This window comes from Podarcis vaucheri (genome assembly GCF_965113315.1).
Source record: "Podarcis vaucheri genome assembly, chromosome: 4".
Taxonomy (NCBI): domain Eukaryota; kingdom Metazoa; phylum Chordata; class Lepidosauria; order Squamata; family Lacertidae; genus Podarcis; species Podarcis vaucheri.
In genome coordinates, this window is record NC_138762.1 from 14287141 (window position 1) to 14304955 (window position 17815).

Genomic DNA, 17815 nt, shown 5'->3' on the forward strand with positions numbered 1-17815 from the left:
TATTTTAAAAAATGGCTTGGGCTCTCTAAACAAAGAATTCATAGCAACTGAACAAAACCTTTCTCAAGGTTCTTTGGGGAGAAGGTAGGGTGTCAAGGGAATGCACTCAGCAGAGAGCTGCCAGAGGCAAATATTCTTGTGGGGTTTGTCATAAGGTATCTATGTCATGTTCCTGTCATTCTTAAATGCCGAAAACTAGTGCAGGGGGGAAGTGTATACGTGTCATGTGCATATGTAGGAGATGTGCATTTTTTGGGTGGTTTATAGACTATTGCTCTTCAGCGGTCAAAACAATCAGGGTGACCACATGCATGTGAACGGCAGAAGAAAATCAGAGTTGATTGAGGTTGCTTATACAGTGGTGCCTCGCAAGACGAAAAGAATCCGTTCTGTGATTCTCTTCGTCTAGCGGTTTTTTCGTCTTGCGAAGCAAGCCCATTGAAGGATTAGCGGATTAGCGCTATTAGTGGCTTTTAGCGGCTTTTAGCGGCTTATCTGCTGATCGGATCAGCTGATAAGCGGATTAGCGGCTTAGAAAAGGGGGGGAGGGGAAAAAACCAGCAGGAACTCGCAAGACATTGTTGTCTTGCGAAGCAAGCCCATAGGAAATTCGTTTTGCGAAGCACCTCCAAAATGGAAAACGCTTTCGTCTAGCGAGTTTTCCGTCTTGCGAGGCATTCGTCTTGCGGGGCACCACTGTACTTTGAAGCTGGGCCTGAGTGAGCTGACTGAGCAGATCACTAGAGACAGATGCGGAATCAAATCTGCATTATCTCTGCATAATAGATCTCTGTGCGGTTGCTCCCACAGCGGGTTATAAAAATTGAGAAAGCAGTCTGAAGAGGGAAGCACTTTTGCTGTCGATACAGAAGCAAAGGGGAGGAAGAGCCCTCTCCATTCTGCCCCAGACTTGGTGTGCATATTTCAGATATGCAAAATTGCAACGGGCAAGAGATCCCACAGAAGCAGCAACTTGGAGGTGAGTGTTGCCCAACGTGTGAGCCTCGGGTTGAGGGACCAATATGAAAGTGGGGTGAGCAGACGTCCCAAGGATGTGGTGCTAACTCGGAGGCATATCAGGAGTGGTAGGGGGCAAATTTGGGAACAGTAGCTGACATGTTGTCTTCAAGCTACATATTTGCAAGGACAACTTCTTCCACAACAACCTGCCCGTGTTTTAAGATCAGCAGGTGAGACCCTACGCAGGATGAAGTACGCAGCGTGGAGCTCTGGGAAACGGCCTTTTCAGTCGTCACTCCTTGCATGCAGATCTCCCTCTCTAATATCTTTCCTGTATCGTTTTAGTTGGCTGGTTAAAATGTACCTTTTTCAGAGGGCATTTGAAGGAGGAGGAACCCGATTAGATCAATGGATTAGCTGCTGCTGCTGCTGCTAGTAAATTGCTTCTTCAGCCAATTAAGAATCATTGTGTTATGTTTTCTAAGGGCTGTGTTATATTAGATAGCTGAAGCATTCTTTTAGTCTTATTCGGCTGCGCTGTCAAGTTGCCTTTTTATATGCAAAGGAAGGCATATAAAAGCATCCAAATAAATGAGAAAGTGTCGTGCAGAATGCAGTGCCCAGCAGAATAGCAGGAAAATCCATGATATTCTGCAAGGAGCTGGTCTGGGAGCAGGAGGAAGGGGAAGAGAAACTGGGGCTGGCCTTTGAGGCAGAGAACAGGGCAGGAAAATATTGAGGCTTTGGTAGCCAGTGGGAAGCAGTGGTGGGTCAGGGTCATTACAAGCCACTGACGTTGCACCTGTTGTCTACCCTTGTCATAATACACAGTGTGGCCCATTAGGCTAACCATTAATTACGCGCAAGAGAAGGTGATGCACCTCCTGCTTCCTGATGATTTTGAGAGTCCCTATGTAATGAGACTGCTCCACTGTTCATGCACTGCCAACATTCTAATAATGGCATTAAAATTGTGCTTCCTGAACCAAGTAATCAATCAGAGGCACTCAGTAAAGGCGGATATCTGACCTGGTATAGTCATCCTCGACAAGCATGTGCTTTGGGATAGGCGAATATCTTCCCGGTGAGATGGGAGCCAAAGATGCCTTGTATTCTAAAGTGCCGTTGTTGCCTGAAGACAGTATATGGTTTTCCATTGGCGGGGAATAAGCTGCAGGTTAAAAACAAACAAATGAGTTGTGATTACAATGGTACCTCGGGTTACATTCGCTTCAGGTTACATACGCTGCAGGTTACAGACTCCACTAACCCAGAAATAGTACCTCGGGTTAAGAACTTTGCTTCAGGATGAGAACAGAAATCTTGCTCCAGCGGCACAGCAGCAGCAGGAGGCCCCATTAGCTAAAGTGGTGCTTCAGGTTAAGAACAGTTTCAGGTTAAGAACAGACCTCCAGAACGAATTAAGTTCTTAACCCGAGATACCACTGTAGTGGGATTTGAACAATGACAATAAATTTATCTAAATCGAACACTGCACAGCTCATTGCGGAAGAGCTCATTTTATTCAAATGGGGATGGATCCCATTTAAGTCACTTTGGAATCAACGGGGCATGTTCACCATGACTTAACTCAAGCCCAACTGATTTCAGGGGGAGCTAAGTGCAGCTGACTTTCCCGGGATGCAGCTCAACATTTCTGTTCCGACCTTGTGTTAAACAGGCAGCCAACCCTTCGGAGAAATTGACAAATATTAAAACAATTCAACAGTTGGCTACCATTTTGGACAATCCTTTGTCCATACAAAATGACCCCCTGAAGGTTTTCCTGCTTCCTTCTACCCCTCTGGCACCCTGAGATAGGGGCATCTGGAGCCAGTCTCAGTAGGTGACCTCAAAAAGCAAACAGGTTCAAATTAGACAAAACTATTGCGACCAAGGGTTGGGAACAGGGAGGCAAGAGCAACCCATTGCTTGTTACCACAAAAGAGGTCACACTTCTGCGAGTGTTGAAACCAAATACTAACCAGGTTTGAGCTACACGTGAGAGTTCAAATCCAGTGCTTTCAAATTGTTTTTGTCCATCAAGATGAATGGTCCTCCCACATCTTCGCATCCTGAGCTCAGGATGTTTCCCTATTCACCTGGGATTGAATTTCTAGTTTTTCAAATGAAGTCACTTGAAAACACAGCAGAGTACAGCAGTGTTGACAGCAGTGCTTCCCAAACTTGGGTCTCCAGCTGTTTTTGGACTACAGCTCCCATCATCCCTCACCACTGGTCTTGCTAGCTAGGGATAATGGGAGTTGAAGTCAAAAACAGGGTAGGACCCGAACCAATGGATTCCAATTACAAGAAAGGAGATTCTGACTCAACATCAGGAAGAACTTTCCCGACAGTAAGAGCTGTACAGCAGTGGAATTGACTCCATCTGGAGGTGGTGGACTCTCCTTCCTTGGAGCTTTTTAAGCAGAGGTTGGGTGGCCATCTGTCATGGATGCTTTAGCTGAGATTCCTGCATTGCAGGGGGTTGGACTAGACGACTCTCGAGATCCCTCCCAACTCTACAATTCCATGGTTCTATGACATTAAGAATGAGAGACAGGCAATTACTTACGATGGGTAATGTCTGGTGGGCCATAGGGATCAGTCATGTAAATGGTGGTGGGCTTCCCAACTTTTAAATAAACTACATCGGATGTATTCTTCAATATTGCTACTGCTTCTTCATGTGTTACTTCTTCTAAACAGTAATTATTTACCTAATGGAAGTAAAGAGATGGATGCATTAGGCTGGTCACAAACTAAAATGCTACCCGTTCACATGCTAATCAAGGAATTCAATATACGGTGCCAATTAGATTATTACAGGTGAGAAGGTTTACAGCTTTACAGGAATTCCCATTTAAAACTCAGAAGCCCCTGGATAAAGAATGATGGTTGACTGCTTGGATTCTAATTTCAAGGGCCTGGGTACAAGTTTCAAAATGAATATAGTTCCCTAATGTCCTTTGCTAATCACAGGACAGCTTGGTTTATTGAATGAGATCAGGACGGCAATTTGAACGAGAGAACGCTGATGGGATCTCGAAGCATTTCACTGCAAGATGGTAATGCTTTGCAGCATGCACGGGCAAATTGTTCTAGTGCTCATATTATAAATAGATGCTGCTCTTTATCCACCAAATGGATGCACACACAGTGCAGTGTTACAAAAGTGGTGTGCCGCTCCCACTCTCTGGGTGTCCAGGTATTCCTAGTACAGTGGTACCTCGGGTTACATACGCTTCAGGTTACCTATGCTTCAGTTTACAGAGTCCGCTAACCCAGAAATAGTACCTTGGGTTAAGAACTTTGCTTCAAGATGAGAACAGAAATTGTGCTCCGGCGGCACAGCAGCAGCAGGAGGCCCCATTAGCTAAAGTGGTGCTTCATGTTAAGAAGAGTTTCAGGTTAAGAACAGAGCTCCTGAACGAATTAAGTACTTAACCCGAGGTACCACTGTATTGAGACACTGCGGAGCCTGTTGTAGTTTTAAGAAATGTGGTTTATTCACGTATTTACACCCTCGGTCTGCATGGAAGGAGCCCAGAACTTACAGCATGGTGCTTTCAAGAGGGGCTTGTCCTCCACAGCATTGCAGCCAGCCTGCCCAAGATGGATCCCAGTCTCTCTCTCTCTTTCCAGCAACCCTTGCTTCTGACCATAGGAGCCAACTCCTAGGGGCTGTGGAGGTTTCCGCCCCCACAATAAAATATTTGATGGGCATTCCCATTCAAAGTATGTGTGTGCAGAGCATCATGTGATCAATTATCCAGGGCGGGGCTTACCTGGGCCCCCACAATATTTCATTCAAATTGGCACCCCTGCTCAAGACTCCCTTTTCCTATTACCTCACACTCAGTTACCCTAGCACCTTCCAACCTTCACACCTCAGGGCAAGGGGGAAGGTCAGTTCTCACGTATTACCAATGGCCCTCAATGGCCCTGTATTGTTTCTTTACGGCCCTAGCTTGGCCAAGTCCTTTTGCATAGGCTAGCCTAGGAATTCCTCTGCACCTTGTATCTCTCCCTTCACACCCCAAATAATCAAAATCCCATCATTTCTATGGGTCCCCCCCAATATACAACAGTAGCTTACAATCTTCCTTTTCATTAGTTCATTCCACTTTCCCCCAAGGAGAAAAAGTCAGCACACATGGTACCCCCCCGCTTCCCTCTTTTATATTAACAACAGCCCCATGAACTGAGTTAGGCCAAGGGATTGTAACTTGGTAGAAGGTCCTATGGAGTCAGCGAGGTGCCTTCAGCTATTTGGGACCCATCCCTGATCATAGGCCATGCTGGTTGGGGCTGGTGGAAGTTGTAGTTTGCAACATCTGTAGGGCAACTCATTGGCTACTCCTGGCCTAGAGAATGGTTTAACTCTGGGTGAGACAAAGCACATTTTGACAAAGTTTCTGGATGAGAGCTTACAGGGGATCCCCCCAACTTGGCTGGTCTCAGCTGCTCTAGGGAGATGAGGTATATATACACCGTATTTTTTGCTCTATAGGACGCACTTTCCCCCCTCCAAAAATTAAGGGGAAATGTGTGTGCGTCCTATGGAGCGGATGCAGGCTCCTTGGCTTCAGCGATAGCAACGCGAAGCCTCCGAAGCGCAGAGGGAGCACTCACTCCGCGCTCTGGAGGCTTCGCGTTGCTTTCGCTGAAGCCTGGAGAACGAGAGGAGTCGGTGCGCACCGACCCCTCTCGCTCCGGAGGCTTCAGGGATAGCCGCCTGAAGCCTTCGGAGCGCAGCGCAAGTTTCCACTGCGCTCCGCAGGATTCGGGTTCCTTTTGCTGAAGCCGGGAGAGCAAGACTCTCCTGGCTTCAGCAGAGAGGGAGAGCTGCGCAGCGCCCCTTCAGCCAAGCAGGAGGAGAAATGGAAGGGGCTCCGTTTCTCCTGCCACTTCGCTGAAGGGGCGCTGAGCAGAGAGGGGGAGATTTTTTTTTTCTTGTTCTCCCCCTCTAAAACAAGGTGCGTCCTATGGTCCGGTGCGTCCTATAGAGTGAAAAATACAGCAAATCATCCCCCACATTAATTCTTCACTGGGTATTTTTGTGTGTGGTGTGTGTGTGTGTGTTAGGTGCTGGCCATTTTAATCTAATCTGGAAGATCTTCACTGTTCCTCTCAAGAGCCCCTCCAAGCAAATTTTGCCCGAATTCAATAAAATCAAGCCGCCCGAATGTTGGGAGGAAGGAAACAGCGGAAGAACAAGCAAAGAGTTCCGGGGAAACGTACAACTTTTATTTAGATTTCTGGCTCAAGTGGAAAATTGCCCCCTTTACATCTGCAGTACACATCCTCTTGGGATTTGATTGGATTGTAACTGAGAGGGAGCTGAGTGCCGGTTTTGTGCTGTGGCAAAGTTTTGCCCTTTTAAAAAAAACAACACACAACACTCTTGAAAATCATTTCTGCTTCTTCTCATGCCTGTTCAAGTACAACTGTAGTGAGTGTTCTGTAGTGAACATCTGTGAACTGGGGAGCTGTAATTGGCCTATTGCTGCTTATTCAAATGGCTCTTTTGAAGCTCCGTGATTTGGAGAGCTCTAAAACTGAAGCAGTTCTCTTCCCCCTCCTTGTTGTTTTTTTTCTGAAGGCCTAAAAATTGCTTTAAGATAGTGAGTCTATTGTTCCACTTAATTGTCAATGCATTGTCCCTCAAAGGACAGAACTGAATGGGCTACAGCTGCTGTCTGGGTTCAGCAAGGGAGGGAAACACACACACAAAAAAGTAAATTATGTTTATTTATCTTTTATAGGAAGATAAGATGCTGTCAGGCCTGGGAGTATCTGGTTCAACAGGTCAGTGAGTTTCCTTCAAATTAAGAACCAAAATGCAAACATACACACACACTAGCAATGGACAAATCGGTCAATTTCAGTTTCTCATAGTTTCTAGTAGTTCAGTTGTAAATTCAGCTCTAAACATTTGTGCAGAAATTTGTGATTAAAAAAAAAACCCTCGTGAAAATTTGTCAGCATTTTTGTGCAAATTTCTGTGTACACTGTTGCAAGCAGTTTTGATTAATGTACACATTTCTGCAAGCAACTTTCCTTAATAGAAAACATTATTTTCACTAATATGTGTGCTTTTACGGCCACTTTACCCCGAGTAAGTGAATTTTTGAAAAATGCATTTCGGAGTTGTGGAGTACAACTGTGGTTCAAAATAAAAAAAAATGCTTCCAGTAGCACCTTAAAGACCAACTAAGTTAGTTCTTGGTATGAGCTTTCGTGTGCATACACACTTCTTCAGATACCTGGATTCTGTGGTGGAAGCAGTCAATGTACAAGTCCAGTGTGGTATTGCGTCCACCAGGAGGGGTCCATGTGGAGTTCCTTTTTGTGTAACACTTTTTCGGTGGTAGTTGGTGGTCAGTGTTCTGTTGGGAGGGTGGTTGTTGTTCTCCAGTGGGTTGAGAGGTGTTGTGTTGTGAAGTTGTTGTTTGTTCTGATTTGTCTTGTTGTTGTGTGTGTTGAAAATGCATGCACACGAAAGCTCATACCAAGAACTAACTTAGTTGGTCTTTAAGGTGCTACTGGAAGCAATTTTTTTACCTATCTGTAACTGTGGTTCAGTTCACATACTGGCCTGAGAAGTGTGAATTAGGTGGTTTTTCATTCAAAGGCAAATGGAATCAAATCTATTCCCCATCTCTAAGAAGGAGGGAGCAAAATTATATGGAAGAGGGAAAAGGAGGAAGGCGGATTTAATCGATCTGAACCAGCGAAATCTGCCCAACTCAATCTGAATATGTATTATATTACACCATCCAACTGCACATAAAAGCTTTGGCATCAACTTCTCACCATAAGGAGCCTGTCTCCAACTTGCAACCGCCCGTCCTTCTGCGCCGCGCCTCCATCAATAATTTTAGTAACATAAATACTGTTGTCTCCAGGAATGTGCTGATTCCCCACACCTCCGGCAATGCTGAAACCCAGACCTAGGGAAGAAAATGGAAAAGCTTTCTACAAAGCAGGCAAAGAACATTTGCTGAGCTAATGTACAGGGAGATCTGGGCATGCGGTCATTGAACGAAAGGTAGGCATGAACATTCAGGGCTGCCTCGTATTGCGTTAGCTCCACATGGAGTAGAATGCAATAGAAGCAGGTTCTGGAAGCTCCTCTAGTCTTGTTTTTTTTAAGAAATGTCCTATTCCCCACAAGCAGTCACACCAGGCTCAATAAGCTCCCGCTTCATTCACAAGCAGCCAGGTTTCTTACTTGGCACCTGCGTGAAAATGTTCATTTTCTGAAAAGCGATTCCAGTGACAAGGGGAGAGGAGACGTAATAGCAGATTTTGTGGCCCGTAATTTTTATTTCATGGCTATTCTCTTTGGAAAGAAGGGATGTCATAACACACTGGCATGATTAGAGATGGCTGCAATTGGAAATATATTTTAACAGAAAAAAACCACCCCTGAACTATTTCTGGAGATCTGTGAACATTTTGTAAATTATGGCTTTCTGTAAGAGGAGGAGGGGGGGGGAGAGTGAAATGAGCTCCAGTTAGCAGGGTGGTTAAAATAAAGCACCATCTCATTCCCTAGGGAAGAAACAGAATTATTTTCATAATCACAGAGAGATTTCTCAAAAATAAAAGTGCACATAGTTTGCCCATTTCTATTTTCAAAGGGTTAGAGCAGTTGTGGGATGTCTTGGCACATCCAGAGAGCTTTCTGACATGGTCCCAGCCCTCCCTTGGTCTCCTTCTAACATACTTGCATATAGACCAGGCATAGGCAAACTTGGCCCTCCAGATGTTTTGGGACTACAATACCCACCATCCCTGACCACTGGTCCTGTTAGCTAGGGATCATGGGAGTTGTAGTCCCAAAACATCTGGAGGGCCGAATTTGCCTATGCCTGATATAGAACAACCCTGTGGGCAAAGCCAAGGACACGAGTCCTTCCCACTCACCATACTTTTCCATGTATAAAGGTAAAGGGACCACTGACCATTAGGTCCAGTCGTGGCCGACTCTGGGGTTGCAGTGTTCATCTCACTTTATTGGCCGAGGGAGCCAGCGTCCAGCTTCCGGGTCATGTGGCCAGCATGACTAAGCCGCTTCTGGTGAACCAGAGCAGCGCACGGAAACGCCGTTTACCTTCCCGCCAGAGCAGTACCTATTTATCTACTTGCACTTTTGACATGCTTACGAACTGCTAGGTTGACAGGAACAGGGACCGAGCAACGGGAGCTCACCCCGTCGTGGGGATTTGAACCGCCGACCTTCTGATCGGCAAGCCCTAGGCTCTGGGGTTTAACCCACAGCGCCATCCACATCCCCTTTCCATGTATAAGATGAGGTTTTCTCCAGATAAAATCACCTCAAAAATTGGGACTTGTCTTATACATGGATAGAGCAGAGTGGGGGTGGGGGATTGGTTCCTGTCGCGAGCAGCAGATTGTCAGCAGCGGCAGTGCTGATTATTGGTGTCTGCGACAAGGTCAAATTGCTGTTCCTGCAGCAAATGGGCAGTTGATTGGTGGATCTTGTCAACGAGTGGGCACAAAAAAGCTCATGATCAAGGTGTCTCCTCTGCCAGGTAAGGCTACCAGGTTAATGGGCTAGTCTGATGAGAATAAGGACTAACAAAACCCGGAACCGGGAGGAAGGGATGTTGGAAAAAAATTGGATTTGTTTGCACCTTTCTTTCTTTTTTCTTATTACTAGATTGTTTTATAAAGTTGATGAATGATAGAAAAAATGTTGGAAGAAATTACCTGGCTTTAGCAAAGATGCTTAAAGAATTATGAAAGAATATTATGATTACAAGAAGCTGGTAAGGTTAAGACTTAAGTTTTAAATTTTAAAGTTTATTCTGTTATAGAAAGATAGGATCAAAATAGTCTAGGGTAATGTAATGACAGAATTTTATGAAACATGGAATGGAAAGGATTTGCTGGGATAATTAATAACTAGGATACAAAGGAAGGGAGGAGGAAGTCTAAGAAAGAAGGCTATGACAGTTAAGGGTCTGAAAATAATGAATTTGTTTTTAAATGTTTTTAAAGCTTAGGGTTTTTGCCCCTTTTTTGTTTTCTTTTTATTGAATTTTCTTCTTCTTCTTTTTTCTTCTTTTTTACACGGTGGGAAGGGGTTTGCTTTTTTCTTTTTCTTTTTACTCTGTTAATTATTTTTATTCTTTGTATTCTCTTTTGATTCTACTTTGTTTTTTTGTAATATATTGAAAACTTTAATAAATATCTTACAAAAAAGCTCAACAACTCTGGGCAATTTCCCCCCATTTTCTGAATTTTGAGTCCCCCAAAATAGGGGGCATCTTATACACGAAAAAAATACGGTAATTGATTGTAAGGAGGGAGCAGCCCCTTGTCCACACTGCAAAAGTATGCAAAAGTAAGAGAGAAAGTGGGGTGGAATCTAGGTGTTTTGAACCCCCTGAACTTGTGCAACTCTATATTGCTATCTTCTTTAGGCCAACACAATGTCTGCATGCATGAGGGTTGAAGGCCTTGCATGATGTGGCTCCAAACATTAAGTAACAACAATAATAGTAACCACAGTAAATATTATTAATATGATTTTTTAAAAAAAATTCTGCCTGTGCCTAGCATACCAAGTCTTTAAAAAAGAAAAGAAAAAAATGTTTTCAAAATCTTGATGGAAGAAACAGGGCAGCATAAAAACAGGCATGACCAAGCAACTGCTATCATTATGTGTGTGTGTGTGTGTGTGTGTGTGTGTGTGTGTATTTATTTCTTGGAAAACACAAAATCCTGGTGCTACCCATCTGAAATTATGCAGGCCAATTTCCTCTGTAGGGGCTGTCATGCCTCCAAATTTCATGCCCCGTGTGAAAAAACAGAAAACAAGAAAGTTATGCCCCATTCTGGTTTTGCAATGCAAGTCAATGGGATTTCTTGATATTTTTAAATTTCACAGTCCAGATTTTGATCCAGGGCAGGCTGGAATTGGTCCAGCTTGATCCAGACCAAATCTGATCTGGATTTACAAATCAGGGCCACAAATCAAGGGTCTATGCATAGCCCTACTATTTACCCTGCCCTTTGACAACCAAGTGGTATACGTTACTATAAAATTGAGGTGCTGTTTTTATGTGGAAAATGTTTTGGATTTCACCTTTATCAGGACACACACACACACACACACACACACACACACACACACACAAATGCACACAAAAGCGCATACCAATAACAAACTTAGTTGGTCTCTAAGGTGCTGCTGGAAGGAATTATTTTATTTTATTTTTTTGTTTCAACTACGGCAGACCAACACGGCTACCTACCTGTAACACACACACACACAGTTCACCCTATAATCTTGACTGTAATTTCTTTTCACTGTTTTTAATATTATATTTTTAAACTGTAGGAACGCACCCCTGGTGAAGGGTGGGTAGGGAATCCAATCAATCAATCAATCAATCAATCAACAATACATTTCAATGATACTAGGGTCAGAACGAACTGTGAAGGAGGGACCCTAAACATTGTGATTGGAGCCAAAGCCAATTTAACAATCATAGGAAAGAAACTGTCCAAGGAAGAAATGAATACATGTCCAGGGCATGCTATCTAAACTGAAGTTGACAGGGCGGAATGATAGAGATTGTTCAGCGTGAGAAGGAGCCAGCCTCTATATTTCTGCTGAGTGTCATTTATTCCTTCCAAATTGATAACCATAGGAATCAATTTCTGTCCAAAAGGAAAGGAGCATCATGACATCCTCATAAGAAGTTGGCAGGCAATATTCCGGCGAGCAAACATTTAACTGATAACGCCAAACCTGTTGACAAAGCTGCGATCTTCTGGGAGGCGACCCCCTAACCTTGAGCGTCTCTTATATGGCACATGCTTTTGAAGGAGCAAAATACCGATCACTCTTTGAGAAACAATAAATAAGTGTGGGACTTCCATGAGTTCCTTTGGAAAGCCGTGAAGCATTCTGCTGATTGGATTAGATGGGCACCTTTTCACTCTTCCTCTATCACTGGGCCTAAATCAACTCTACACACGAAAAATCAATAGCTTCCACCACCTACTGAGTTAAAGGGCAGGAGGGCTCTTGTGTATTAAATGTTTTTTTAAAAATAGTTTAGAGAAAAGGTAAGTAAGAAAGAGACATGATAGAAGTTTATATAATTATATGTGGCATGGAGAGAATGGAAAGAGAAAAGTTTTTCTTCCTTTCATAACACTAGAACTAATGGACACCTGGGACTTCCAGGGAGGAAGATAGCAAAGTAGACATCTCTTGTTGACTGTTCATCAACAGAGATAATTATGTGGTGATTAATGATAGACAAGCCATAAATCTTAGTTATCACATTCTCTCTGGGAAGAGAGAGAGAGAACGGGGATTACTCTCTGATGCTCTGAAAACGTTGCTTTGCATGCTGGGAGATTTAGAGCAGAGGAACTTCAATCGTACCCAAACACCACATAACAGTTCAGAGGGTCAGTCTTTGGGGCATAAGGATGGCAAAACCTCCCTTTCATTGTTTACTTTTGAGACTATTATTTACTTCACTCCTTTCATATATTTTTTTTGCTTTTTTATTATTTAGATATTTTTTTATTGTACTGCATGATGGAAAAGGTTAAAAAAAATAATATTATGAGCCTGGGGAGAACTCATGAACACCCAATGGATCTGAAGACTGGAAGGTTCAGGACAGATGAAAGAATGTACTTCTTCATGTTGCATATAATTAAACTGTGGAACTCACTCCCACATGAGGCAGCAATGGCCACCAATCTATACGGCTTGAAAAGAAGTTACCAGAATACCAGTTCAGGAGGGGAGAGTGCTCTTCTGCTCAGGACCTGCTTGCCAGTTTCCCAGCTATGCTGGGAACTTAAGTGGCTAACCCTGGTTCCCGGTAGATTTTGCTGTAGGATTGCTCCTGTAGTCCTGTCCATTAACTTCAGTGGGTCTGCTCTGAGTAAGACTAGCATTGACCACTGTCCTATGCCTGATCTAGCAGGCTGGTTCTTGTGGGTTGAGCTATGAGAAATGGATCGAAGAACTACGCCAGACATAAGTAACCAAGCATGAAGTTTTAGAACTACTTAATGTCAGGAGCTCGGCCTACACTCGAGTAGGACCATGGCAGAGACACATGCCCGACTGGCATGTTCTCTCCCTCCTGGTCTTTCGTTCAGGAGCTTCATGCTTACAACCTTTCCTCTGCCCGAACATCACAGTGACCGATGCCAACCGACACCGGCACACTTAGGGGTCCGCAGAATTTGTGCATCATGCGTAACAGACCTCAGCAACTCAGCATTTTGGCTAATCTACTTTATTTACATATAAACACACACGGAGCACTACAACATGGCTCCCTCTCTCTCTAGCATCAGACAGCAAAGAGAAAAAAGACAAAGGACAACAGTCCCACTTCACGGAACACAGTAACACAAACATCCTGTCTCCGTCACTTCCTACTCTGTGGAGTCAAAACATATACCGTCATGTGATAGACAAAAATCCCAAGACTGCAATCATGGAGCAGGAATTCTAACACAATAATAATAATAATAATAATAATAATAATAATAATTTATTATTTGTACCCCGCCCATCTGGCTGGGTTTCCCCAGCCACTCTGGGTGGCTTCCACAAAGACCAAAAATACACTAAGAAGTCAGACATTAAAAACTTCCCTGAACAGGGCTGCCTTAAGATGTCTTCTGAATGTCAGGTAGTTGTTTATCTCTTTGACATCTGATGGGAGGGCGTTCCACAGGGCGGGCACCACTACCGAGAAGGCCCTCTGCATGGTTCCCTGTAGCTTTGCTTCTTGCAATGAGGGAACCGCCATTAAGGAAACAAAGCTAAATAAAGTCCTGTGGCATTTGGCTGGCCATGACAAAGGCTGAGTGCTGGCCTAGATAAAACTTTTGTCTGATTAAGGGAAATGTTATACACACAAACACAATTCTCCTACAGAATTTATTCCTCTGCATTTTTCTGCTTCTGTGCTTATACCCTCTGCACTGGAGCATTAGCAGGTAAACTCCAATGGGAAATGAAACAAAATCAAAGTGTAGGAAACTGCAATTTATTCCAGGTCACTAGACCGATGGCAGCTGTCTCTTTTCCTATTAAGTTTACGCTACATACTCAGTCAAGGGAGTGAGGGAATCATTTGCCCTGGAAAGATGAGGAAAAGTGAACCTATATGTCTGCATTTGAAATTTATGGTCACATAAGCCATGCAAAGCAGACATTTAAAGACTTGAGTGAGGTGTATGATTGCATTAGATTAGATTTAAACCTGGTGGATCTTCCTTGTACTGAGGTTCAAACAGAGACAATCCAAGATTTCATCTGGGGTAGTGGTGCTTAGAATGCCAATTTCCCCGCTCCCCAAGACTAGGTTCATTTAAAGTTAGGACTAGTCCTCTTCCACCTGGGATTTGCACTCTGTCACTCCAACAACTCAAATCTGGTTGCCAGTTTGTTTCTGGGCCCAGTTCAAGGTGCTCATGTGGTTTAAAGCTCTAAATGACTCAGACCCCAAATATCTGAAAGACCACCTCCTTCCCTTAGGACTCCCTTGGGTATTAACATTGGCAGATGGGGCCCCGTTGGTTGTTCCATTGCCCTCAGCAGCTGTGTGTGTATCTTCTGTGTGTCAGTCCCTAAGTTGTAGAACTCGCTCCTCAAAGAAGTGAAACTGGTACCTGTGTTATACAGCTTTCAGCGAATGCTGAAGACACGCCTCTTTATCCTGTCTTTCGACAGCTGAATTGCATATTTTTTTTAGGACATCCCCTAAGTTTGGAGATTGTAAGTTGCTTCAAACCATTTTTAATGTGTTGTAATTGTTGTAACCCACCCTGGGACTTTAGGGTGAAGGGTGGGTGATTAATTAAAAGAGTAACATAACATAAGAAAAGCATGCTGGAACAGGCCAATGACCCATCTAGTAGAAGAAGAGTTTGGATTTGATATCTCACTTTATCACTACCTGAAGGAGTCTCAAAGCAGCTAACATTCTCCTTTCCCTTCCTCCCCCACAACAAACACTCTGTGAGGTGAGTGGGGCTGAGAGACTTCAAAGAAGTGTGACTAGCCCAAGGTCACCCAGCAGCTGCATGTGGAGGAGCGGAGACACGAACCCGGTTCACCAGATTACAAGTCTAGCGCTCTTAACCACTACACCACACGAGTCTAGCATCCTGTTCTCACAACAGCCAACCAGGTGCCCGTGCGAAACCTTCAACAAGGACCCCAGCACCAATAACCTCTCTGCTGGCTTCCTACCACTGACACCAAGAAAGCAGCCGTATCTTAGGGAATATTCCCCCTCTTCCACAAATAGTCATGCAAAGGTGGTGATGATGATATTTTGCATTATATCCCACTTTTCCATCAAGGAGATCCAAGTGGCATATGTGGTTCTCCCCCTCCTCATTTTATCCTCACACCAGTCCTATGAGGTAGGTCAGGCCCCAGGTCACAGAGTATGTTCTGTGGCCAAGAAGAGTTGTGAATCGTGGTCTTCCAGGTCCTAGTCCAACTCTTTAATCACTCTGCCACACTGGAATTCCGCCCACCACAAATCTCACCCAGCTACACTTTCAACGTGTGTTTTACTTAAGCAGGGCCTGCCAAACTCTTGTTTTTGGCAAGGTCTGGTAGAAACCATAGTTGTCACATTTCTATTGCTAGGAGTGTCCCGATTTCATCACAGGGCTTGCATATGAAACCCTCCCTCTCTGAATCTGCTGAGCATGCACAATTTTCAGTTTACGCCTCCTTGCTATGTGCACTGGTGCATATATGTAATATGGATGAAAAACAATCAAGAGGGAATTGTGATCCTACTGCATGATGGCTCCAATATTCCTGCATAGAATTATGCATGCGGTGAATAAAGTGAACAGAGAGGTTCACATTCTCTCCTTGAACTCAGGGACACCCCATGAAGTTGAATGTTGAAAGATTCAGGACAGAAGGAAGAAAGGACTTCTCCGCATAGCTAAACTCAGATGCTCCAAGTGTCCCTATCTTCCAGGGACATCCTGGATTTACAGAACCTGTCCTGGCTTCTGATTGATCCCGGAATGCCTCACTTTTCTTTAGGACATTCCTATTTTCATCGGAGAATTGTTGGAGGGCAAGGACACGGGTGGCGCTGTGGGTTAAACCACAGAGCCTAGGTAGGACTAGGTAGGACTTGCCAATCCCGCCGGAGTGGTACCTGTTTATCTACTTGCACTTTGTGCTTTTGAACTGCTAGGTTGGCAGGAGCAGGGACATGGGTGGCACTGTGGGTTAAACCACAGAGCCTAGGACTTGCCAATCAGAAGGTCGGTGGTTCGAATCCCCGCGACGGGGTGAGCTCCCGTTGCTCGGTCCCTGCTCCTGCCAACCTAGCAGTTCGAAAGCACGTCAAAGTACAAGTAGATAAATAGGTACCGCTCCAGCGGGAAGGTAAACGGTGTTTCAGTGCGCTGCTCTGGTTCACCAGAAGTGGCTTAGTCATGCTGGCCACATGACCCAGAAGCTGTACGCCGGCTCCCTTGGCCAATAAAGCGAGATGAGTGTCGTAACCCCAGAGTCATCCGCAACTGGACCTAATGGTCAGGGGTCCCTTTACCTTTTTTAATGCGCTATTTTAATCAGTGCACGTGTGCACCTGTACAGATTGGAAACTTTGAAGTGAGGGGAGCAGCAACGCAAATAGAAAACTCCAGCAAACCGTGAGCATGCCAGTACCGAAATTAATTTGAGAAAACTCTCCAAATTAAATTGGGAGGCAGGCAGAGTGTGGAGCACAGTCAACCCTCGGAACAATAACAATGAAATGGAACATGGGACATCTGCTCATCCCTAACTCAGGAGGGAGATCCAACAAACGCCCCACACTCTGTGCAATGCCTTAAATAGAACAGAACGCCGCAAGATGACAATCAGGGCTCTACAGGATTGCATTAGTAACGGCATTTGAAAGTGGGCACAGTCTTTCTACATAAAATGAGACGTTTCTAATCAAACCACGCAATACAGCTAAGCAAAGAATCAGACAATCACCATATTCAATTAGTCATGGGTGTCTGCTGCCAAGGGCACCCTGACAAAACAGAAAATGTGCACTTGCATTCTACAGAAAAGTGGGGGGTGGGAGAGAGAATGATTGAAATCTGAAGAGATAGACTGACCATTTCCAAAAAAGAGAAGCCAACCACACTGATTCTTGTAGTGAACAGGCTGTTTTTTTGGGGGGGGGGGTTTGAGTTGGGGGGGTGTATTTTCAAACTGGGTGTGTGGGAAAAGGTCACTTTACAAAAAGCATGGGGGAAGGAAGGAAGCAGTTGACGCAAGATCTGTTCTTGAAATATGTGTACTGTTTAATGAAGAGCCCAAGATGAGCTCTGAGCCTTAGGGAAAAAACCAGAAGAACACGCTGCTCTGCCTTCTGTTCAGCCAACCAACTTTGCAATGAGTTGATGAAACGAAGGTCTCCTTAGAATGCCTTCACCCACACAGCTAAAATGTGTGTTTTTCCAAAACCATGGTGATTTTCTTCTGGTTGGTGATGTGGAAAGCCTGGTCTTTTCCTCCACAGCACAGAAGTCTTTGTGTCTTTTGTCCCGGGACCCTAGGAAGTTGTCTTGTACCAAGTGGAGGCGCTTTTCTCAAACCTCTTCCATGGTTTCAAACCATGGCAGTGGCAATCCCAACTATCCAACTGAATGGCTCAGTCAATACAGCATGAGACTTTGAATCTCAGGGTTGTGGGTTCAAGACCCACGTTGGGCAAAAGATTCCTGCAATGCAGGGGGTTGGACTAGATGACCCTCGTGGTCCCTTCCAACTCTACAATTCTAAGAT

The 17815-nt window shown here is 44.4% G+C and overlaps 1 protein-coding gene across 30 annotated transcripts in view; it reads right to left on the reverse strand.

Annotated features, from left to right (window-relative positions):
* The window catches only part of DLG2 (discs large MAGUK scaffold protein 2), a 921944-nt gene that overhangs the window by 222880 nt on the left and 681249 nt on the right, over positions 1-17815 (reverse strand). For all 30 annotated transcript variants that reach the window (XM_082219075.1, XM_082219062.1, XM_082219073.1 and 27 more), the window contains 3 exons: positions 7780-7916; positions 3536-3680; positions 1990-2131 (listed from right to left, as the gene is read on the reverse strand). In XM_082219075.1, coding sequence (XP_082075201.1) covers positions 1990-2131; positions 3536-3680; positions 7780-7916 — 424 coding nt within the window. The remainder of the gene's footprint in view (positions 1-1989; positions 2132-3535; positions 3681-7779; positions 7917-17815) is intronic.